General features: G+C 35.5%; 6 protein-coding genes across 9 annotated transcripts; 4 read left to right on the top strand and 2 right to left on the bottom strand.

Annotated features, from left to right (window-relative positions):
* The first annotated feature begins 11 nt into the window (after positions 1 to 11).
* On the top strand, positions 12 to 2725 carry LOC112527190 (signal recognition particle 19 kDa protein-like). Its single transcript, XM_025137653.1, has 4 exons — positions 12 to 154; positions 285 to 466; positions 1039 to 1138; positions 2434 to 2725. The coding sequence occupies exons 2-4, from the start codon at positions 290 to 292 to the stop codon at positions 2562 to 2564; spliced, it is 408 nt and encodes a 135-aa protein (XP_024993421.1). The 5' UTR covers positions 12 to 154; positions 285 to 289; the 3' UTR covers positions 2565 to 2725.
* On the top strand, positions 67 to 13735 carry LOC112527191 (signal recognition particle 19 kDa protein-like). 2 transcript variants are annotated; one of them, XM_025137655.1, is made up of 4 exons: positions 67 to 154; positions 11750 to 11931; positions 12466 to 12565; positions 13492 to 13735. In XM_025137655.1, exons 2-4 carry the CDS (start codon positions 11755 to 11757, stop codon positions 13620 to 13622), a joined length of 408 nt encoding a protein of 135 aa, XP_024993423.1. In that variant the 5' UTR covers positions 67 to 154; positions 11750 to 11754; the 3' UTR covers positions 13623 to 13735. The 2 variants fall into 2 exon arrangements, with proteins under 2 accessions (XP_024993423.1, XP_024993422.1); XM_025137654.1 differs by lacking the exon at positions 67 to 154 and adding an exon at positions 11501 to 11612.
* LOC112527189 (protein KINESIN LIGHT CHAIN-RELATED 1) lies at positions 4447 to 9272 on the top strand. Its single transcript, XM_025137652.1, has 4 exons — positions 4447 to 4513; positions 6087 to 6750; positions 7228 to 8136; positions 8773 to 9272. Exons 2-4 carry the CDS (start codon positions 6089 to 6091, stop codon positions 9008 to 9010), a joined length of 1809 nt encoding a protein of 602 aa, XP_024993420.1. The 5' UTR covers positions 4447 to 4513; positions 6087 to 6088; the 3' UTR covers positions 9011 to 9272.
* Positions 13736 to 14651: 916 nt separating the features above from the next.
* On the bottom strand, positions 14652 to 17655 carry LOC112528120 (protein kish). Its single transcript, XM_025139049.1, has 4 exons — positions 17565 to 17655; positions 17382 to 17488; positions 15136 to 15170; positions 14652 to 14871 (listed from the first exon to the last, which is right to left on the bottom strand). The coding sequence occupies exons 1-4, from the start codon at positions 17565 to 17567 to the stop codon at positions 14804 to 14806; spliced, it is 213 nt and encodes a 70-aa protein (XP_024994817.1). The 5' UTR covers positions 17568 to 17655; the 3' UTR covers positions 14652 to 14803.
* Positions 17656 to 19883: 2228 nt separating this feature from the next.
* Positions 19884 to 20364, top strand: LOC112527738 (cytochrome c oxidase subunit 5C-1). The gene has a single exon (XM_025138521.1). The coding sequence runs from the start codon at positions 19891 to 19893 to the stop codon at positions 20080 to 20082; it is 192 nt and encodes a 63-aa protein (XP_024994289.1). The 5' UTR covers positions 19884 to 19890; the 3' UTR covers positions 20083 to 20364.
* A 101-nt stretch (positions 20365 to 20465) lies between these two features.
* LOC112528721 (protein ABIL3-like) lies at positions 20466 to 24082 on the bottom strand. 3 transcript variants are annotated; one of them, XM_025139749.1, is made up of 9 exons: positions 23656 to 24082; positions 23407 to 23534; positions 23019 to 23101; positions 22785 to 22935; positions 22587 to 22686; positions 22354 to 22414; positions 21631 to 21773; positions 21398 to 21549; positions 20466 to 20862 (listed from the first exon to the last, which is right to left on the bottom strand). In XM_025139749.1, exons 2-9 carry the CDS (start codon positions 23512 to 23514, stop codon positions 20710 to 20712), a joined length of 951 nt encoding a protein of 316 aa, XP_024995517.1. In that variant the 5' UTR covers positions 23515 to 23534; positions 23656 to 24082; the 3' UTR covers positions 20466 to 20709. The 3 variants fall into 3 exon arrangements, with proteins under 3 accessions (XP_024995517.1, XP_024995518.1, XP_024995519.1); XM_025139750.1 differs by having other exon boundaries at positions 21631 to 21758; positions 23656 to 24081; XM_025139751.1 differs by having other exon boundaries at positions 21631 to 21710; positions 23656 to 24079.
* Positions 24083 to 24256: the final 174 nt, after the last annotated feature.

Raw genomic sequence — 24256 nt, 5'->3', positions numbered from 1 at the left:
GGACTCAGCTTGAGGTCGGAGTTGGACTCATGGGCGGTTAATCCATCCAAGAGTCATACTTCTGCAGATCTCGGTCAATTCCCTCCGGCGAATCCACCAAAATCGCAACCTCCGTCAACGCCGTAATCTACCCACAACATCACATAGAAAACAGGTACATTTGATGTCGTCTCTTTTATACATAAATTCGTATTGTCAAAGTATTTATTTCAGTTAATCATCGGTGTTTCCGTTTTTTCTTCTCGATCGATCGAAACTTATGATTTTTATGGGGTGATTAATAGGAATAATGGATGGAGGTATACCTAATTTCAAAAAGTGGAACATATTGTACCCTGTTTACATAAATTCAAAGAAGACAATTGCTGAAGGTAGGAGAATCTCCGCAGCAAAAGCATGCGAAAACCCTACGGCCCTGGAAATTGGTGATTGCTGTGGTCACCTCAAAATTCCTTTCGCGATTGAGGTTTTCCTGTTTCCGTCGTAAAGTAATATTATATTACATACTCCCTCGTTCCAACAACAGAGCCATCCTTCCACTATTGTGATAGGTTTAATATTGGTTCTAGAAAAAAAGGGAGAAGCTTCATCTCTTTGATGGTAAATTTGTAATCAAAGTTGATTTGGATCAAAAGATAGGAAAATTGCACCATAGTAGAATCAATTGTGCTCATTCCAACCTTTAAAACCCATACTTTAGGGAAACCAACTTCCAAAACCTGTGGTCACCAAATTCATGTTTCTGAAATTGGAATGAAAGTATAGTTGGTTCTATTTTGGCTTTGAGAAGTTATGAAAGTTGGGTTCCGATGGGGGTTATGAAATCCATTTTAATGTAATTTGTCTTTTAACACATAGCTAAATGTTACCAAATTTAAATGTATAGACTTATTGGTTTAGAATGCTATGTTTGTAACATATCCATAAAAATTGCATTGAAAGCATGAGTTTGATCTCAACATTGTGAATCTCTTTTGGTTTGAAGGGAGTACTTTTTTTGTTACCTTTTATTTCTAAACCTTTGTAATGGTTTTGAAGCTTGATAAGGCATATCCAAGGGATTTCATGCAAGTAGGGAGGGTGAGAGTTTTGCTGAGAAGACCGGATGGGAGTTTACACAATCCCCTTGTTGCATCCAGTAAGCATAGTTCTATTGAGCTTCCGATTTATTTTTACTTTGCTATGATTACATGACAGTTGTGTGAATACTATTTTGCTAAGATGTTGGTTGCCTGCCAAGTAAGCAAAGATAATTAATAGACTTTGGTGGAACTTGGAAGATGCTTTTGGCAAATGCGTGGTTAGCACTTCTATTTGTTGAGTTGTGGTCTTGTTTCTACGTCAATATGGAGCCTTACCCCAGACCATTGTAGCATTGTTGCATTATACTTGATATATATGTAGATTGGTAGATATAAGTGTAGAGTTCTTTTATTTTATTTACTCCCTCTGTCAAAAAAATGTGACACTTTGATTGTGGTCCAGAAATTTGCTTTAATCTGTCCTTGTTAAGAAGCAGTTTAGACGTATGATCAATAGCCATATGTTTTTGTTAAACTATATATCAAGTCAATTGTATTATTTGGGGGTGAGGGAGTATTTTGTTTCTTTGTTTTTTGGTGGGTGGGGTGGGGTGGGGTAAAACAAAACCACAAAAATTACGAAGATCCTGTATGTCATACCCATTATTATACAAGGCTACCAAAACTATGATATAATCATCAAGTCCCATAACTTAGTTAAAAGAAATGTTCATAAATATATAGAAATGTAAAGCGAAATACAGAAGAAATCATAGAAAATCTTCTCTAAACCTGCAAAAATCCAAAGACAATTGTGATTTCTGAATGCAAAGAAGATAGAGGAGGTAAGGAAGTCTGGGCATTGCTTGGCCATCCTTGTCTTCTTGAACCAAGAGACTGCATAAATCAACTGGTTTTGATTCACATGAGCTTCATACCAGATAATCTGCTACTCTTTTAGCTTCCCGTAGTAGTATGCAATTAGAAACTAAGGCAGACTTGATGCAAAAAATGCTACTAACATAAGTCTTAACTTCTCAATGGTCCTCCAAATTTGATCTGGACAATTTACTGCCTTCAGAGAGTTTGGCTCCACCACAAGCATGTTAAACCTTTGTGATTTGCAATTTGAATTCCTTTAAGAACAAGTTTCACTTCATTTGTATGCTATTTGTATTAGGACTATAATAAATAGAAAAACAAGCCTTACAGAACCCCGCCCATCTCTCACTGCCCAACCACCAGAAACAGTTTACCCCTATTGTTGTCTATATATCTTCGGCTGTGCCATTATTACACCAATAGATTGTCAAATAATTATTGTTTATTTGGTATCAGCTTCGTTGCCACTGGTATACTAGTGTTGAGAATTTCCGTTAGGTTTTGTAGTAATTGTGGAAACATATTGCAGAAAAACAGCTGATGATTCGTGTTGCTGAATTGGTTCCTAGACACCCTGGTAGAACAAAGAAACAAGAACCCGCAGCTACTTCAAACGCTGTACCTACGAAATCTGGCAAGGGTGGGAAAAAGAAGAGATAGTTCAGCGACCCATTCTCCTATTCAGTCGCAATCTCTTATTTTTTTATGTACGAACTGGTGTAGTTTAAACTAGACCCGTAATTGACACTTTGTATGTTGTCCGATTTAAAGCTAGTTCTAAGCTCCATGTAAACAGATCACAAAGGTTTCAGAAATCTAATAGCGATTTCTCGTGTCTTTGAAAAAAGCGTAGTACAAGAATCAAGCGCAAAAGGCAAGTAGAAGAGATCTATAGTTTCTATTAAAAGGAAATGTCAACAAGAAAGTTGTACCAAACAAATAGCAACCTATTATCTAGTTTGAAAATGAAAAAATAAACCATTGTTACCACCCAATATAGGAGAAATGTAACTTAGAAAAATATGATGGAGACACCATCGCGAAGCATCCGACGCCCACCCATGGGCTTAACCGCTCACCCGTTTTTTGTAGTATATCGTCCAAAAAAGATTTGTCATAATGGTGCGTACTTCGATTTAAATCAGCAACATACACGACCATTAGAAACTTGTCTATCCTAGCAGCCTTCCAGAATAATCCCCGTAATCTGCATAAGACATAATCAGAAAGACTACTCTAAGAAAAACCAATCGATCTCATAATTGCGAAAGTGAAGAGAAAACCTAGTGATATGTACGTAAAATGAAATACAAAGAGACATAGAGGTACAATCCAAATACTTAGGGGGCGTTTGGTTCGTAGAAGAAAATTCGATGGAATTTGAATTCATCAATTGACTTTGAAGTAATGGAATGGAATTTGACTATGCCTTGTGATCGCGTTTGGTTGCATGGAATTGAAATGAAATTCTTAACGGATTAGAATTTTTTTTGTTTGGTTTACGAAATTCAACTTTAGAATCGGAATTAAATATCAACGAATGACCTTTTATGATTTTTGAATCGATTCCTTGATTACATATGTTGTCTATCGATCTCGTATAAATGAAGAAATTACGAGAGAGAGAGAGAGAGAGAGAGAGAGAGAGAGAGTGCGTACCAGATGGAGATCGAACCAGATATCAATTAGATGAGATGGTAGACGCAATGTTGAATGAATTTGGATTAGGGAAGGAATTTGTCGGAAAAGAATTGAAATCCGAGGGTATTACCGTGGAATGTAAAATCYRTGAGTGAAGGAATTTATTGGAATTGAAAGAATTCCATCAGTTTTATTCCATGAACCAAACATTGTATTTGGAATTTGGTCAAATGATTTGGCCATTCAAATTCTTTTCAATTACATCCAAATCCTTGAACCAAACAGCCCCTTATTGTTGTCACTACAACACACCGACCATCTACAACTTTTCTACTTTATAGAGTAAAGGTAAAATCTGTATACATCTTATCATTTTCAAATCCTGGAAGAGGACTTAAGAGCCGTTTACCAAACACTTACCCGAATAAGCGTTTACCAAATAACATTACCTCACCAGATGAATATAGTAAGAACCAAGAATCTTATCCGGTAAGAGCGAGACAAAAATTAAGAGTTTTACCCGGTAAGTGAAGGCGACGACTCTTACCACGGTAAGTGCTTACCGGGTAAATTGTTGTATAATATGTCGTTTTGATGGACTAAAATCTTACCCAGTAAATACATGATAATATTAAATTTTACCGATAAACACTTACCAGGTAAGTGTTTGAGAAACGACTCCTTTGAGTCTATGTTAACCCTCTTAAACCTTTCATTGTGTCAATTAGCAACCTTTCTAGTCCTTTAGTTGTATATGTGACACCACAAACTAAATTGATAATTACACAACTACCCCTTACATTAACAGACCCTTTACATTTAAAACAAAAGAACCTCACCACAACACAAAAAACCCAACCACCAGTACCCAAACGTGCTGCTCGATCGGAGCTCATAAACCTGCTGCTCGGAGTTTCAAGTGGATCAAGTCTCCCGTCGCCGGTCATCCTTTTCCCTCCCATTGTCTGGTATACTTCTTCCTCTATATCTCATTTTTGCATCTCTCTCTTCTGTTAATAGTTCTAGATCTTTGATAATTGCTCTTTTTTTTCTTCAAAATTCTCTGTTAATAGTTCTAGATCTTCTATTTTGTTTTTCCATATGTTGTTTTGTTCATCTTTCTGTTTCATTGTTGTTTACAGATCTGTTAATAGTTGTTGATAATTTTTCATATCTCTCTGTTAATAGTTCTTGATAATTTTTCATATTTCTCTGTTAATAGTTCTGGATCTTCTCCTTTGTTCATCTTTCTGTTTCATTGGTTTTTTAGATCTGTTAAAAGTGTTGATAGTTTTTCATATTTCTCTGGTCATAGCTTTTCAGATCTGTTTCATTGTTGTTTACAGATCTGGTAATATTGTTCACCTCATTCTATTGGAAATGCTAATTAGTAAATCACGGTTCCATTGTTGGTTTTAATTGGAAATTTGTGTACTGTAGTGGAATTAGGATTACACCTATATCACAATATGACTGGATAGGAAAGGCATAAGATGTTAATGACTGGGAAAATTTACAAAAATAATCCAAAATTGCACACTCATTGCTGGAGACTGAGACCTAAAGAAGAAACTCAATAATTTCCTTTTCAATTTGATTCTCATTTCATCTTGTTGACTCAAATATTCCATTGCAACGGAGACCAAGGTAGGGGTAAACTTAGATCAATATGGATCAAATTAGAAGTGATCAAAGATTGAAACAAGTAGAATCTAACCCTGTTTTTTGTTCAAAGATGGTAGGAAACTGCATCTTTAAGAAAGTGCATGTGCAGATGTGATATCTCAAATATTTTGTGTGAAGTATGCTCAAAACTTTCATTTGGGTAAATCAAATGTGATATCTCGAATATTTAGGTACCTAGCTTACACATGAGAATACATGAAAATATAAAGTTCTTTGGTTTGATTCCTATTTTGTATAACATAATTTGTTTTAAAATTTTTGAGATATCACATCCCGGGTACCAAAATAAAGGTTTTGAAAGTACTTTACACAAAATAGTAATCAAACTAATGTACGTTTTATTTTCATGCAATTTGCTTTAATATTTAAAGCAATATGATAGTATATTAAGTTGAGAAATGGAGAGGGAGATGCTTTTATCGTCTCCTCTTTCTCAACTGAGTTAAAATGGCCTATGATTTGTGTGAATATTTGATGTTTGCTTTATGCCATATATTTATGGACATTTTTCAGTTTTGGATTGATATGCTTGATATTGTAAATGTATATGTTTTAATCTATTCACTTCCATTATTTGAGTCAAATGGATAATATTCAGATCATTTGATGGTAGTGGATTGTTTTATATTTATTTTATACTTCATAGAAAGAGACAATAAATTGAACAGTTGGTGTTTTCTTCTACTAAACTGGACTTCGCTGGACTTGATGCCCCAGGTCCTTTGAGCTGGCTCTTATTGGATTTCTATGATGATGTGTGATTTGTGTACTTTTATCATCATGCTTGTATATGTGATTGATTTCTTTGTTATGAAATACTGATTCATGTGCTGTTGGCTTTCTGATTTATTACAGCCATGCCTGGTTTAGTTTCAGTGAAAACGCCGCCACGAATCACCATTCCCGAAGACAACAACAGCCACCCGATCCGACCAACTCCTGACCGTTCTGACTCGATTAACACCAAAACAACCTCACCGGCACAACGGAGGCCTCCGTCGCCGTCTCCTTCATCCTCACGTGCGAAGCCATCGCCAGATCGGGGATCCGGGAAGAAGAAATCCCCAGAGAAACAGTCTTTGCTTGATGAGTCATCGCTGGACAATCCCGATCTAGGCCCCTTCCTGCTCAAGCTCGCGCGCGACACGATCGCGTCCGGAGATGGGCCGAGCAAGGCTCTGGATTATGCGCTCCGCGCATCAAAGTCGTTTGAGCGCTGTGCCGTTGAAGGTGAACCGAGCCTTGATCTGGCTATGTGTTTGCATGTTGTTGCGGCTATTTACTGCAGCTTGGGGAGGTTCGAAGAGGCGATTCCGGTGTTAGACAGAGCAATTAAGGTTCCTGAGGTTTCGAGAGGTGCAGATCATGCTCTAGCTGCATTTTCGGGGTATATGCAGCTAGGTGATACGCATTCGATGCTGGGGCAGCTTGATCGCTCCATCGAGTGTTACAAGGAAGGGTTAAAGATTCAGATGGAGGCGTTAGGGGATACGGATCCGAGAGTTGCTGAGACTTGCAGGTGAAATTAAGATCACAACCCCACTTCTGATCTAATGATTTGTTTGTTAGCAGCTTAATGAGCTTAATGGGACTCGTAGCTTATTCCAGCAATTGTACATGATTGTTTGGTAGTTGTTTAATGATATAGAAAGTGGCTTATTTAATAAGCTTGGGAGAGATTTATGCAGAAAGCTAAGTTTTTTTTTCTTCCAAACCTGCCCCCTCCCAATAAAAAACACGCTCCTTCTATCTATGAAAAAACCTCCCAATCAAAAATCTTCTCAATTTATACAGACAAATTAATTTATCCATACTGGACTTAATGGACAACCAACCCAACAGCCCCAGACCATGCCTCTTTCAAGCACTTTCACAGAAACTACACTTTTTAATTTCCTTTTGAGTTGAACTATTCATAGGCTACTATATATGCCTCACTCTTTCCATATTGAATGCTCCAAATTTGCAATTGATGGTTCTTTGGTTGAATATGTAGATACTTAGCTGAGGCCCATGTCCAAGCAATGCAATTTGATGAAGCAGATACCTTGTGCAAAAGAACCCTTGAAATCCACAGGGTGCATAGTCCACCCGCTTCTCTTGAAGAAGCAGCCGATAGACGGTTAATGGCCCTTATATGTGAGGCAAAAGGAGATTTCGAAGCAGCCTTGGAACACCTTGTACTCGCCAGCATGGCAATGATTGCCAATGGACAAGATAACGAAGTTGCTGCAATCGATCTCGGCATAGGCAACATTTACTTGTCACTCTCCCGTTTTGATGAAGCCGTGTTCTCTTATCAAAAGGCACTTACTGTGTTCAAAGCATCAAAAGGTGACAACCACCCTTCAGTTGCCTCCGTTTTTGTACGTCTTGCTGACCTCTACTACAAGACTGGAAAGCTACGAGAATCCAGATCTTATTGCGAAAACGCCCTGAGAATATACGCGAAACCCGTGCCTGGAACCACTCCAGAAGACATTGCTAGTGGAATGACAGAAATTTCAGCAATATATGAATCTTTTAATGAACCTGAGGAGGCATTGAGGTTGTTACAGAAATCAATGAAACTATTGGAGGACAAACCAGGGCAGCAGAGTACAATTGCAGGAGTAGAAGCTAGAATGGGTGTCATGTTTTACATGGTGGGAAGGTATGAAGAAGCAAGAGGATCTTTTCAAAATGCTGTTGCCAAACTTAGGGCTAGTGGAGAACGAAAATCAGCATTCTTTGGGGTTGTTTTGAACCAGATGGGTTTGGCTTGTGTACAACTGTTCAAGATAGATGAGGCTGCTGAGTTGTTTGAAGAAGCAAGGGAAATCTTGGAACATGAGTGTGGTCCTTGTCATCAAGATACCCTTGGAGTATACAGCAATCTTGCAGCAACATATGATGCTTTGGGGAGGTAAACATCTCATTTAAGATTTATATTACACTATTCACTTCTTCAGTTGGTTCCAGTATTATACGCCCTCTGTCCCAAAATAAGTCTCTATTTTCTCATTCTACCTTTGATTATGTGATGAAGAAACTTTATCTCTTAATTATTAAGAATAAAAGTGTCTTTTAGTTAATTAAAAAGTTCAATAATTCCACGTTCCTAAAACTGAGTCATTTTCATTATGGACATTTATTTTTGGACGGAGGGAGTAATATATTAACTACCAAAATAACCAATCTTCTCAACCAAATTCACTTTTTACCCACTTTTAGTATTGAATTCCCATTTTAGCCAAAATTTGCTTAAAGCTTATTTCCAGATTAAGAAAAAAGAAAAAAAAATCTTTACGCAAATGGGAATCCTTGCGTATAAAGTTTTTTTTTCCTTTCTTTTTTAAATCTGAAGATTGGCTTTATACAATGCATAAACTCCGGCTAAAATAAAGTGAATTTGGTTGGTCAATTTCCCTACAACAACCGCCGGGTACACTTGAAATTTGATGGTGATAAAAAACTATGTTGTTGGTTTGTCATTTATTCCGCTACAAAGGAAAGAAAATTAGTTATGGTCCTCCGGATATCTAATATATGCAACATACAGAGTGGAAGATGCAATCGAGATTTTGGAGTATGTTCTAAAATTAAGAGAAGAAAAGCTGGGAACAGCAAACCCAGATTTTGACGACGAGAAGAAGAGGCTGGCAGAGCTCCTGAAAGAAGCAGGGAGGTCGCGAAACAAGAAAGCAAAATCACTGGAGAACCTTATTGATCCCAACTCAAAGAGGACAAAGAAAGAAACTTCATCGAAGAAATGGTCTGCCTTTGGTTTTAGAAGTTGATAAGAGAAAAAGAAAAAGAAAAAGAAATCGTGTTTTCTTTAATATATTCTCTCTCTAATTACCACTATTTACTACCCCCCTCAAGCATGCAATATCCCGTATAGAAGATGGTGTTATGTGTATAGTGTTTCTTCTGATTCTCCCATCATTTGATTGACACCCTTTTTTCTTCTTATTGTTCTTGGGCTTTGAGTTTGCTTTCTAAATTTGTTGTATCGAATGGAGTATATTTTATTTGTGATTTATGATGTTTCTGCCTCTATTTCTCCCTTCTTTTCTTCTGCAGCTGGATGTTTCTTTTGAGACAACATTTTAGATTTCTCCAAAAAAATAGAAAGTTAGGTGTGTTTGATGAAAGCTATATATTGCTTCTAATTAGTCATTTGGAGTTCTCTTTTTTCCTTCCAAATAGGAACAAATACAGCCAATTGCACGTTCTTATCTTATGATGCGTCTCTTGCTTCAGCCTAATTACAATCATTTTATAAATATTAAGGGGCATGCAATGGTTTTAAGGAATTTGGATTTCTTGGAATTTTTGATGTGTTTGGTTTATAAGATTTGGAATGGAATTGAATTCCATTATTTATAAAAGATTATCATAAAAAATTATAAAAATAATTAAATTATCTTTTTATTAATTGATTATTAGAAAACAAATGTTTTATTTTAACATTATTATATACAAATCCTACGAAATCTTAACCACCCTGTGGGATTTTAAAATCTTGTGTTTGAGAGATTTCAAAGAAATCCTAGCAATTCTTCAAACCAAACCCGAAATTGAAATGAATTTGAATTCCAAGTCCCCGGAATCCTTTCCATTCCTACAAATCAAACGGACGGACGGACCTAAGATATTCTAAATTTTATCAACTTGCATCAAGACCTTTGGAATATCAACTCAACGGTTTGAGTCCTGAAAGACTATGTGGGATTTTCCTAATTGTTCTTTATTAGGTGATGTGTGCACAAATTGACTCGGACACCCAACGGTTACACTAATGCTTAGCCAATAAAAGTTTCGAGTTTAGATAATGGAAAATTGACCAAAATAACCACTTCAATTAACTATATTCACTTTTTAACCTTTTCTAGAGATTCTTTCCAAAGTATAAAGGTTGATTTCTAGGAAAAAATAAAGGGAAAAAAATTCCTTGTGCAACAATTTGAATCCTCTTCCTAACGATTTAGATTTCCATGTAAATTTTTGGTTAAATAAAAATTTAATTGAAAAAATAAAAACCGAAATTGGTAGGATTTTAATGATGGGTTAAATGCATGAAATAACAACCTACTTCTATGAAATTTCTTATTATAGCATTCTACTTTTGTTTTTCTTTATTACAACAATGTACTTTCATATTATTTTTTATTAAGGCATTGTACTTTAAAAAATCTACCCATAATAGCAATGAGTAACTTGTTACCTTTTAAACCGGTTAACCCTTTGACTTTTTTGCTTGTGTGGCTTTAATGAGGTGATTGGATGACACATCATTTTGATAACTTAACTAAAATTAAAATAAAAACTTTTTTCAAATTATTATTAGTAATTTTTATTTTTTATTGCTATGATCTAAAAAAAACATTTTTTTTATTTTTTCTTATTAAGTTGCATTCAAATTAAATATTGTTAGAGTAAAATATTTATTAAATAAATATGAAATATTATTTTTGAGATATATTTTGTTTGTAAAAAATATAATTTTTCCTATTTTATGTTATTCAAATAAATACATATCTTTTGAAGTTCTCTTTAAAATATTAACGAAATAAACTGTTATCTACAATTTTTTAATATTGTTATATTAATAAATAATTCAAAAAAATCTAATTAACTTAATATATTTATACGTCAAGTAAAAAGTTTTTGAACAAATGTAATATATTCTTTAAAAAATAATATTTTTTGGTAAAAAAGAACAATTCTTATTCTCTTTTTTTTTTTTTTTCAAAAAACACATTTTTTTAAAATATTGGCAACATAAGTTGTGTTCTACTAGTTTTATTGATATTGGTATATTAATGAATAATTTAGAATTTTTTAATTCATTTAATACATTTATTAAATAACATGTAAAATATTTAAAAATTAAAATTAAAAATACAATGTTTAATAAGAACTAGTAGATGCTAGGATAAATAATTTTGAAAGTACAATGATGTAGTAAGAAAGTCATATCACTATAGACTATAGTATATGTTGACAGCCTACATGGACAATGAGGTGGCATGAAAATCTAGTATAATGGGTAAATTTAAATCAAAAGGTTATCCAATGCTATATGGGTAAATTTTTTAAAGTATAATGCCTTAATAAAAATAATTTAAAGGTACATTGGTATAATAAAAAAATTAAAAATACAATACTATAATAAAAAATTTATAAAAGTAGATTGCTATTTTATGGATTTTGGAGTTTTTAAACTATTGGTTTAGCCCAATAAATCACTTGACGTTGGACTCATGGGTGGTTAATCCCTCAACTAGTCCTACTTCTGCAGATCTCGGTCACTTCTCATCTTACAACCGGCGAATCCGCCAAAATCGCCACCTCCGTCAACGCCGTAATCTACCAACAACATCACATAGAAAACAGGTACATTTGATGTCACCTCTTTTATACATAATTAGTACTGGTCAAAGGATTTATTTCAGTTAATCATCGATGTTTACGTTCTTTCTCCTCTTTTCACGATCGATCGAAATTTATGTTCTTTATGTGGTGATTAACAGGAATAATGGATGGAGGTATACCTAATTTCAAGAAGTGGAACATATTGTACCCTGTTTACATAAATTCAAAGAAGACAATTGCTGAAGGTAGGAGAATCTCCGCAACAAAAGCATGCGAAAACCCTACGGCCCTGGAAATTGGTGATTGCTGTGGTCACCTCAAAATTCCTTTTGCCATTGAGGTTTTCCCGCTCCCGTCATAAAGTAATTTTATATCACATACTCCCTCTTTCTAACAAAAGAGCCACCGTCCCACCTTTTTGATAGGTTTCATATTGGTTTTAGAAAAAGGAGAGAAATTCCGTACTCTTTGGATAGTAATTTTCATAATCAAAGTTGATTTGGAACAAAAGATAGGCAAATTGCACCAAAATTGAATCGATTTTGCTGTCAATCCAACCTTTGATTGAACCAACTTTGCAAACTTGGGATGACCAAAGTAATGTTTCTAAAATTGGAATGGAAGTTAGTCGGTTTGATTCCATTTTGGTTTTAACAAGTTTTGAAAGGTAGTTCTGTTCAGGGTTTTTGAAGTTTGTTCCATTTTGATGCAATTCACCTTTAACACATAGCTAAATCTCACCAGTTATTACAAATATAAACATAATGGTATTGAATGTTATGAGTTTGATCTCAACATTGTGAATCTCTTTTGGGATTGAAGGGAGTAGTTTTTTGTTACTTTTTATTGCTAAACCTTTGTAATGGTTTTGAAGCTTGATAAGGCATATCCAAGGGATTTCATGCAAGTAGGGAGGGTGAGGGTTTTGCTGAAAAGACCAGATGGGAGCTTACACAATCCCGTTGTTACATCCAGTAAGCATAGTTCTATCGGACTTATTATTATTATTTTGTTTGTGAATTTGCCTATCTGCACATGATTGTTGTGAATACACTATTTTTTATTTTGCTATGATATTGGTTGCCATGCCAAGTAAGCAAAGATAATTAAAAGGGAAATTGACAGAAATAGCCAATATACGCATATGAGTAAGCCTTCATAAGTATTGGCTGAAAAGGTGAATTTGGGTTAGAAAATGGCTAAACAGTGAAACCACCTATCAACTTTGGCTATTTATGTAAATTTCCCTAATTAAAAGACGATGGTAGAAGATGCTTCTGGCAAATATACCGTTAGCAACCTTCTCTTTGTTGAGTTGCAATCTTGTTTCTATGTCAATATGGAGCCTTATCCCAAATCATGGTAGTATTATTGCATTATACTTAATATATATGTAGATTGGTAGATATTAGTGTAAGATTCATTTAGTTTACTTCCGCTATTAAAAGAATGCGACACTTTGATTGTGGTCCAGAAATTTTCTTTATTTTGTCCTCGTTTAGGGGTAGTTTAGACATGCGATCAATAACCATATATATATTTATTAATCTATATATCAAGTCAAGTGTATTTTTTGGGCGGAGGGATTATTTTGTGTCTTTGTTTTTTGGTGGACAGAAGTATAACTCATGGCGGGTGGGATAAATAGAAACCACAAAAATTTACAAAGACATGACCAAACAGTCATGTATAGCTAGCTGAATAAGTTGTGTCTCATTAAGCTCATTAAGCTGCTAACGACAGACCCTAATACTCCTATATCTTCAGCTGTCATTATTACACCAATAGATTGTCAAATAATTATTGTTTATTTGGTATCAAGTATCAATTTCATTGCCATTGGTATTCAAGTGTTGAGAATTTGTGTTAGGTTTGTAGTAATTGTGGAAAGATATTGCAGAAAAACAGCTGATGGTTCGTGTGGCTGAATTGGTTCCTAGACACCCTGGTAGAACAAAGAAACAAGAACCCGCAGCTACTTCAAACGCTGTACCTACGAAATCTGGCAAGGGTGGGAAAAAGAAGAGATAGTTCAGCTACCATTCTTCTATTAAGTAAACTAAGCTGGTTGTAGTTTTAAAAACTAGGTCCATAATTGACACTTTGTATGTTGTCCAATTTAAAGTTAATTCTAAGCTCCATGCGAAAAGCTTATGTGTGCTCTGTGATAGATACAACATGGTCCATGGTTTTTGTGGGTAATTTGAGTTCAGGTTTTGGTGCTTCAATTGCCCATTATGGACAAACTGTTGGTTCCAATCTCCGGGGCCGTTTATCAAAAGCTTACCATGGTAGGCAGGCACTTATTGGCAAACGCTTATCGGTAAGAGTCACCACTTTCATTTATTTTATGGGGTAACATTCCTCACCATCAAAATGGATCGATGGTAAGTGTTTATAACCCGGTAAACACTTACCGGGTAAGAGTCATCACCTTCACCGGATAAGACTCTCGATCATTGACTTTCCTCTTACGGGCTAAGATTCTCGGTCCTTGATATGTTTACCTGGTAAGATAATTGAACTGGTAAGCGTTTACCAAGGTAAGTGTTTCGTAAACGGCCTCTAAGATCGTGTTCTCAAATCTGGGTAGAAAATAAATGAAATGAAATGGAGGAAAAAGAATTGAAAGAAAATGAACGATTATTTTTGTGCTATTGAAAGAAAAAGAGTCTTTCATGTCGTTGAACCGGCAACAAATGAGAGGAAATATGTCACTTTTACAAATATACCTTTTATATATTTTTTATTAAATTGATGATTGGTTTTGTAATTTTACTAAATTGTCCTTAGGGTTATCCCATCCCTTTCTTCCTATGGGATGGAAGTTTACTCTTTTTCCCTGCTAAAAAGTTTCAAGAACATGCATTTTTGCCCCTCCTTTCATTCGTAAAATGGTTTTCGAGAACACAGTGAATAATAACAAGTTTAGATTCAATATTAAACGATGGCAGTCGTAAATCATTCCATACAAGGAATATATCGATATAACAAACAAAAGTTTCATAAATCTGATAACATGTTTTTGAAGTAACGTAGTACAGGATCACGCACAAAGAAAAGAGCAAGTAGAAGAGATGTATATATATTTTCTATTAAAAGGAAATGTCAACAAGAAACTTCTACAAAACAAATAGCAACCTATTATCTAAGTCTTAAAATGAAAAAATAAACCCAACCCTTGTTGCCACCCAATATAGGAGAAATGTAACTTAGAAAAATATGATGGAGACGCCCATCGTGAAACATCCAACGGCTACCCATGGACTTAACCGCTCACCTGTTCCAAATATTAATGGCAAAAAGAACTTGTTATTGAAGTATATCGTCAAACACTTGGGTTCATGTGAGACCATATAAATAACATTAAACTTTCACAGCAAAACATTGTGAAGGTTCAGTGTTTTTATACCTTCACAATGTTTTGCTGTGAAGTTTCAGTGTTATTTTGTGGTCTCATGGGTCTCACAAAAACATGCATCATAGTGCATACTCGGATTTGATATCAGCAGCATGCCAATGTACATGGCCATCAGAAACTTACCTATTCTAGCAGCCTTCCAGAAGAATCCACGAAATCTGCATAACACGTAATCAGAAAGACTACTTTAAGAAAAACCAATTGTGAAGGTGAAGAGAAAACCTAGTGATATGCAAGTAACACGAAATACAAAGGGACATAAGAGGTACAATCCGAATACTGTTGCTGTCACTACAGCATACGATCATCGACACAAAATGAAAACACAGAACCATGCAATTAATAGGTGACATGTTGATGATTGCACCTCTATCTTTAACTCGAGTTACAATGATCAGGCGGGTTTACTATCTTTTCTTTTATCTAACAAGTCTGGTAATACGAAGTGTTCCACTTACCAAGATTATAACAGTTGGGGTTTCCTGGTTTTTCTTTATTAAAAAAACGATGTCATACAATTTTTTTTTGCAGCAAGAACTAAAGATCGAGTACTCAAGCAGATATAACGGAAAACTAGAAACACAATACAATACGACTGAGATAAATGAATAACGACACTTCATGAAGAGCCTGTGCATCCGAAAGAAAACCATGAGTATTCTTCTGAAAAAGATGAAGTTTTTCAGATAATTACAGACCAACAGAAATGCTGTAATGTCTAAGAAAACTACAGCCTAGACACAATTCAATCAAAAGTGCATAGATCATAATCCTTTCAATTTCTGTAAAAACTATCTATATCATCTTCACTTTTAGGTATTCTTTTTGTCATATTACTTGAACCAAATGACAGCATTTAATTTTGGCTGTCCAAATACAAAGAATTATTTACCACTTCCTTCAGTATTGTGTGTGTGCAGCATACTGTATGTGTCTTGACCTCTTAGTTTTCGACTTCTGTAGGTTCCCAATAATATGATAAGTGACTATGAAGACCAAAGAAGGGCACATCTTTTAACTGAAGGTCAATTGAACTGAATATGATATACTAACAATCATGTTTTATAAATCTATAATAAGAAACAATGAAAACAAACTTTTGATATCAGTATCCCTGTTCAAGTAACAGAATGTCTGGGACCCCAGTGGTTATTCATTGGCTAGAAAGCACTTCTTGCCATAAGAAACAGATGTCGCAAAATAATTTCTTATCACGGTAAGGGGTTGTTTGGTTGGTTTTCCATGAAGTCCTGTATGGATAAAGTGGTATCTGTGGGTTAATCTGTCTGTATAGATTAAGAAGCGTGTTCTTTAATTGGGAGGAACAGATTTAGAAAAAACTTGGCTTCCTGCATAAAGCTTCCCCCTAAAAGCTTACTGAATAAGCCACTTTCTATATCATTAAGTCACTACCAAATAGTTATGTATAGCTGACCTAATAAGCTGCGAGTCCCATTAAGCTCATTAAGCTGCTAACACACAGACCCTAAGTCTAAAAGCTCTGCACAACACACACATAAAAAATATCTGAACCATGACCCCCCTTTTAGGAGATCATTAGTTCACAGGAATAGGTTCGTTCCCTTAAAATCACTCAAATTTCATTCAGCAGATGTAAAATTGAGAACATAAACCAAAAACTATTATATTTATGTAGGATGACTTCACTGAAGACAATCTTTCAAAAACAGAACAACAAACCTTTATTTCGCAAGCTAGTTGGGGTAAGTTAAAAAATGATCCCAAAATAAAGCATAAAGTAGTGAAACACCATAAACAAAACCAATTCAGTATATCCCACCTGGAAATAGGGTTACACAGAATCTATCTCAAGAGACAGAGAGACTGTTTTCGAGAAGAGTTATCACCAATAATCCCACCCATCATTAACACTAAAAAGAAAATGGACCATCAAAAACTAAGATACACAAACACTTGTTCCATGATCATGTTGCGATCATCTGAAAAACTTGTCTAACGACAGATAAGGTGCCTAGGGAGCAGCAAGCACTACATATGGTCAGGATACTTGATCACAATGCTACCTATTACAACCTTTTAGAACACAAATCCCAACAGATCCTCCAAAAAAATGATAAATGTAAGTATATGTATGCAATGGATCAGAATTTACATCACAAAGTCAGAAAGTTATATGATTAACCAACATGGATATCTCTGTTATGATGATCCTTCCAATTTGTATGGATTTAGCATACATAAGTGCGTTTGCAAAATTAAATTCTTAAACTTCAACTATATATGATGTTTTCTAGGTGCAATTGAGACCGAAATTAGGGGTTGTCGAAACCTAGATCAATATGGATCAAATTAGAAATGATAAAATATTGAAACAAATAGAATCTAACCCTGTTTTTTGTTCAAGGATGGTAGGAAATTGCATCTTCAAGAAAGTGCATGTGCAGATTACCAACAAAACCACCGTCAGAAATGAATGGAAATTGAACAGCGCCGACTGTGTAAATCAAATTAAGATTCAATAAGATCAAATTCGACAAAAATAACAAGCAAATCCATGGTAAAGAATTTACCATGTTAGTCGAACCGTGAGAATCGAAGTGAAGGAGGGTTCTTCTTTGTCAGCTCCGATTCAGATTTAGTTGCAGGCCAAAAATAAATGGAAAGGAAACAAAGTCATGAAAATAGAAATATAGGGGGTGAGTATGAGTTTCGATTGATTTATGGAGGTGCATTTATGTACATGTCTATAAGTTATGGTCCTGATTTGAAACATACCAAATCATGAAGAACGTGGTTGCAATTTTCCTTCACTAGATACGAGCCGAGAAAAGCTGGAGCTTTATTACAAAACGCACGTTCATAGGGCAAACGAACAGAGAAGAAATCGGTACCGGAAAGTCTCATCAGCTTCGTCGCCGCGGCCGTCGTTTTTAGGTATTCCTTCCTCCGTCCGTCTCTCTCATCCTCTTTCTATCTCTACAGAAGAAGATTCAACTCACAAAACGACCAGATCTGTGACCACCATAGATTCGATTTTTCTTATGTTTACTTCGATTGTTAATACATTGATATATGAACTTCAATCTCTATGTTTATTGTTGCTGAGGGTGCTATTTCCAATTGTCGATTGTTTTTGTTCAATGTTTATTGACGATCTATTGAATAATAAGGGAATTTTTCAGCTTTTGTTTTAGCTTCAATTTAAGCTATGAAAATAAATTCTAGAAAACGCGAAGCATCTATTGGTGGGCAAAAACATCTGATCTAGATAAACATGGCGGCCTTAGCTTTAGACGAATAAACACTAATTTAAACAATATATGTCTTGTATCAAGGGTATGTTAAATTTTTATGTTGGTAAGTTAATTTGAGACATCCAGAGAAGTACTAATTTCTCTATGCTCTATCTGAGTTCTGGAAATGGCAGAAAGAAAGAAGTGAAAGAAAAGAAACCTATAAAAGTAAACATTGTGGTATCCCTTTGGTGGAAGTTGTGATCTTTTCAGTGACTTGTAGAGAATTGTTAATATTTAAGGCAATTTGCATGAAGATGCAGAGTTTTTTGGTCCGATTTCTATTTCGTGGGAAGTATTCTTAGAACTTTCATTTTGGTACCTTCGATGTGATATCTCGAATACCTAGCTTACATATGACTAATATATGAGAACACATTAAAATAGAAAGTTCTTTGGTCTTGTTCCTATTTTGTGTAATGTAATTGGGTTTAAATGTTTGAGATATCACATTTGAGGTACCAAAATGAAGGTTTTGGAACTACGATACATTATACAAAATAAGAATAGACTAAAGTACGCTTCATTTTCATGTAATATGTCTTGGTATGATATTATTTTATGTTGAGAAATGGATAGGGCAATGATTTTATTGTCTGCTCTTTCTCAAATGTTAGTTAAAGTGGCCTATGAATGTGAATATGTGTGTATATTTGAATTTGATGTTTGCTTTATGCCATATATTTATGTACATTATTGCAGTTTTAGGTTGATATGTTTGATATTGCAAATGTGTATGTTTTAATCTGTTCACTTTTATTATCTGACTCAAAAGTGATAATATTCAGATCATCTGATGGTAGTGAATGGGTTTTCATTTATTTTATATTACTAGCATTGTAGGAATGACCTTTTATGTATGCTACTGCTCTTACAAAATTCAGCAGACATGTTAAAAGGTCGCCCCACAGCTTAACAAATTCACATGGCCAATAAGATATTTTGCAATGTGATGTGCATGCTTGTCTTAGGGCCTGTTTGTTAGCAACTTAATGAGGTTAACGGGACTCACAGCTTACTTGGTTACCTATATATGACTGTTTGGTAGTGGCTTGATGATATGGAAAGTGATTTATTGGGTAAGCTTCTAGGAGGGAGCTTTATGCAGAAAGCCAAGTTTTTTCCAAACCTGTCCGTCCCTATTAAAGAACACACTCATTCCATTAATGAAGAAACCCTCCCAAACAAAAACTTCCTGATCTATACAAACAGATTGATCCACACAGATGGCTTTATCCATACAGGACTTGATGGAAAACCAACCAAACAGGACCTTACACTTGGCTTATGGGCTAATAATAATTGAATCCATATAGATCTAGGATATCGTAAAGCATGGCCCCGTTTCAACTTGATCCTTTTCTTCTTGGGATGATTGTGGAACATATAGAGGGGGAGATGAAAGATTGAACAGTTGGTGTTTTCTTCGACCGAAGTGGACTTCGCTGGACTTGATGCCCCAAGTCCTTTGAGCTGGCTTTTATTGGATCCCAATAATGATGTGTTTTTTGTGTACTTCTGTCATCATGCTTGTGTATGGGATCAATTTATTTATTATGAAACACTGATTTATGTTTTGTTGGCTTTTGACTAGAGAATTAAAATGGTTGGGGGTCGGGTTGCTCATCCTGTCTTGAAAGGCCCAAGTGTGGTCAAGGAGTTGATCATTGGATCGGTGCTTGGGTTAGCTGCTGGTGGTTTGTGGAAGATGCATCACTGGAACGAGCAGAGAAAATCAAGGGCGTTCTATGACCTTCTGGAGAAGGGTGAGATAAGCGTGGTTGTACAAGAATGAACATTTTGGTCGTGATGTTTGCAGTCGGGCTTAAATCAGAGATGATACTCTGGAATTTAAAAAAATAAGTTTTTTGTATTGGATTTGTGCACAAAAGTTTCTTTCTTGTTAGAACACCGGTTTCTTGATTCCTATTGTTGAAGATGCTAGCATCCAAATTGCAGATTCTTACATGGCCGTTGGCCATACGTGACTATGTAGCAGCTGAACGACATTATGTGACTGGATTTCACGCTATTTGTCTTTCGTTGGGCGCCAATAAAATTTAATCGTTTTTTTTTCCATATTCAAGTAATTATTGAAGTTTTGATGGTGAGCGCTAATGTGGATCTCCAAAATCCCGCTTTACTGGCAGTTGAGTTAACCCGACAAGATTACATTCGTACCCCGTTGTATCTTGCTTTAAGAGTAAAAATGACCGTTTGAGAAACTCGAACATTTTGGTATTAGTCCAATTTCTTATTTAGTAGATAAAGGTTGACTAAGACCATCACCAACCAAAACACAGTAAAAACACCAAAATAAATTTAAACTCGAACCACCCGACATATATGCCGGAATATGGCAGTTCTTTTTGCCTGCGGTTGGAGCTTCGAAATCGGCAAAATGGTGTCATTGGTGTACACGCTATCGATAGGGGGGTCCGCTCTCGTTCTTGTACTTGTGCATGCTAAGCAATGCTTTGAAAAGGTTTCTAGTTTTCTTGGAGTAAACTTCGATATCTTTTCTTTTTTCTCTTTCAGGATACAACGAATGCGATCTCCAACCCTCTGCCGGATTCTGCAATCATACACGAATGATGTTAGATGCACAATACATACACGATCAACTAGGATAATGTAAGATCCCACATCGATTAGGAGGGGAACACATGTTGCTTTATAACGGACTAGATAGCTCCTTTATCAGACGCATTTTAAAATCATGAGTCCAGATGTGGACAAAACAAACAATATCTGTTACGGTTAGCTTGAGATGTTACAAATTGTATCGGAGCCGATCCTTGTACCATCCTGATGGTGGGGCAAATTAACCTCATCTGGTATGATGAGTCATCGAGGGGTATTTATAACATCATAGGCGAATCCCACATCGTCGATTATAAGGAGGAAGATTTTGGGCAGGTCTGACAAGGACGTCAGGAGTTTAAGTGGTGGAGCTTATAACAACCGGAGTCGTCCCACATGGATAGAAAATGGGATTTGTGAGCTCCTTATAAGCCTCAAGTCCACATGCTTTTTAAGTTGCGGACAATATCTGGTACAGTTAGCCTAGTTGTTAAGAAGAAAGTATGATCAGCTTCTTTTGTGCTTACTTGCTGTCTACTGCTTGGACTGATGGATTGATGAATAGAAGATCCAGATCGCATCGCTGGAAAGCTTGGAGTGCTGAATTGATTAGCAGCAGACCCTGACCCTGATCGCTTGATTCTGAACCGACTTGGTGAAATGGATCGTGATCGTTTTTCTGGTTATCAGGTAAACGCTAATTAAGTCAGTACATCGAGTTTGAAAGTTGAAATCAATACGAAACTCGGTTCTTGCTAACCTGATCCTTTGGTTAATGCAGGTTTTGTGAATGAAAAGGCAACGAAATCCGAGACAGAAGCTTGTTGGGTATGCCCTCTCCTGTGCAAGAATCTCATATTATGAGCGCGCGAAACTCCAATGGAGGCACTACAACAAAATTGGCTTTATAGGACGTTTAGATTGTCTAAGTGTCATATCTAAAAACATTGCAACAGGTTTTTATGACGTTTTAACAAAAAATTCAGGGAGCTTTTAAAATAAATTGTCCTATTAGCTATTTTTATAGGACACTTTTGATAAGTGCCTTATAAACTCATCTTTTTATATGACAATTTTTCACATACAGTTTATTTTAAAAACATTCTAAAAAACTTGTTAAAATGCCTAAAAATGTTCTATAAATCTATTGTAACATTTTTAGACATGACACTTTCTGGTTTGGTCCTATAAAGTGTTTTTTAGGGCGCTTCTACATTTTAGTCGTCTTACAAAATCAATTTTGTCGCAGTGATGCAAGCGATAACGTTGCTTAAATAACATGTTATTCAAGGTTAGAAATGAGAACCATAAAGACTTCAAGACCTTGAGAACATATGTTATTCATAATGAATATCGTGATAGATATTCATGATGAAAGTGTATGATAAATAATATTTACGATCATTAAGAGTTATTCATCGTGAATAATCAATGATGTAGTTGGTTCTCAAGGTCCCTTTCCGCTTAAAGTAAGGAAAATTACCTCAAACCCAATGTTTCAGCCTTTGCTTTTTCCGCTTTCACGGCTCCGGAAAAGCGTCCGTCTACATTGATAAAAGTTCGTTATAATCGGTGTGTACCATTACTTTAAAACGGTTGATCGTCTCTACAACACGATCACTTGAATTGTGTTTCAAAACATGTATTTTGAGTGATCAATGACGCATGTATTAAGACACAATTCGGATCTAGATTCTCTTATAACGAACAATCGACCTGGGAGATGGTACTGCTTATGGTACTTGGGTATCTGTATCACCAACGATTGTTGCGAAAGACCCTCGTGGTCGCTATATGTTTGGCACGTTCGTAGTCTCTGCAACAATCTCGAAGAAAATCACACACACACACAAACCCACGAGAGAAAAACACAAAACAACGATCTTCTAAGACGTAAAAGGATCTGTATTGTACCTGTTCCATGCATAATACTCCAAGATTTGTTTCAAAAACTTCATCGACATTTTCATTCAAGAAACTATCGACTTTAGAGGTCACAGAGCCCAAATGATCGATGGTGCTAATGAGAGCTTTCGACACATAATCTTTTAAGCTTTCAAACAATCTACGAGCAAGAAAGTAGCAGACTTAGAAGATAACTTATATCAAACTAGCGAAGGCATTGGAATATATGATCCATTTACTTACAATTGGTCATGATCATTTCCATGATACGAATCTTCAAAGAACTCTGCAGCCGAGTACAACTGAGTTCGTATAGTCCTCAAGTCCTTTAAGTTAATAATTCCTACGGTTAGAAAGGAAGTCGATTTCTGTTTTCGTGCTCTCGAAAAGTGTCATCGAATCATCAAACCATCGTGGTTCATTGCAAAGAAATCATCGTTCTTGCGAAATCCGAAAGTGGTAATTTCCAGAATCCGGGCCCAAAATCCAAATTTCTTGAAAATCTTGGGGGTTTTAGGCAATTTCACAAGAACAATAGTTGGGTTTACAGTAGTGAATTACTGATTCTAGAATATGAAAACTTGTTAAAATATCTTAAAAGGAAGATCAAGTTTAGCAACTTTAAACAGACCTTGAGACTATCAGCAAAGAGCAAGCTGCGTTGCATGAAGATTTCATCATAATTTGAAGGTGGATGAAGATTTGATGGAGATGACGATGATGTATCTTTAGCCTCCATGGGAGATAAACAACCTTCACCTGCACGAACACACACACACACACACAGAATTGACTTAAACCCAGATTCTTTCTGAATTGAATCTTTGAAGAGATTGCAGGCTAGATACCATTCAATTAAACTACAGGTTTGATAACCTACCCAGATTCCAATTTTAATGAATTGCAGTAAAGATCCTATCAAATGATACTTGGTATAATTAAAGAATGGAACTTTATCAAGATTTCTTGAAAACAAGATGATGATGATGATGATGTATCTTTAGCCTCCATGGGAGATAAACAACCTTCACCAAGAACACACACAGAGAATTGATTCAAACCCAGATTCTTTCTGAACTGAATCTTTGAAGAGATGGTAACTACAGGTTTGATTGATTCCAATTGTAATGAATAACGGCAAAGATCCAATCAAATGAGAGTTGGTATAATTAAAGAATGGAACTTGATCAAGATTTCTTGATGACAGGGAAGAGTAGAGTTGTAGGGCATGTCGGCTATAAAAGCTGAAAGAGAGAGATGGAAAATGTACAAATTAATGATCAATAATGTGAACAAAAAGGTGGGACTTGAAGAGGACTAGCTTGGTGGCTTCTGTATGGTTGGTTTTGGAGGCATAGCTTCAACATTGATAATATCGTTCACTAATATATGCTTTAGATACCACATATACACAATTTGTCTGTATATCTGATTCGATGGTTGAATGGGAATTTTGCTGTATTTTAATAAGAATGTTTGTG

This window comes from Cynara cardunculus (genome assembly GCF_001531365.2).
Source record: "Cynara cardunculus var. scolymus isolate 2C chromosome LG 15, CcrdV1, whole genome shotgun sequence".
NCBI classification, from domain to species: Eukaryota; Viridiplantae; Streptophyta; class Magnoliopsida; order Asterales; family Asteraceae; genus Cynara; species Cynara cardunculus.
The sequence above is the reverse complement of the archived record's forward strand: the minus strand, read 5'-3'. Positions and strand labels throughout refer to the sequence as shown.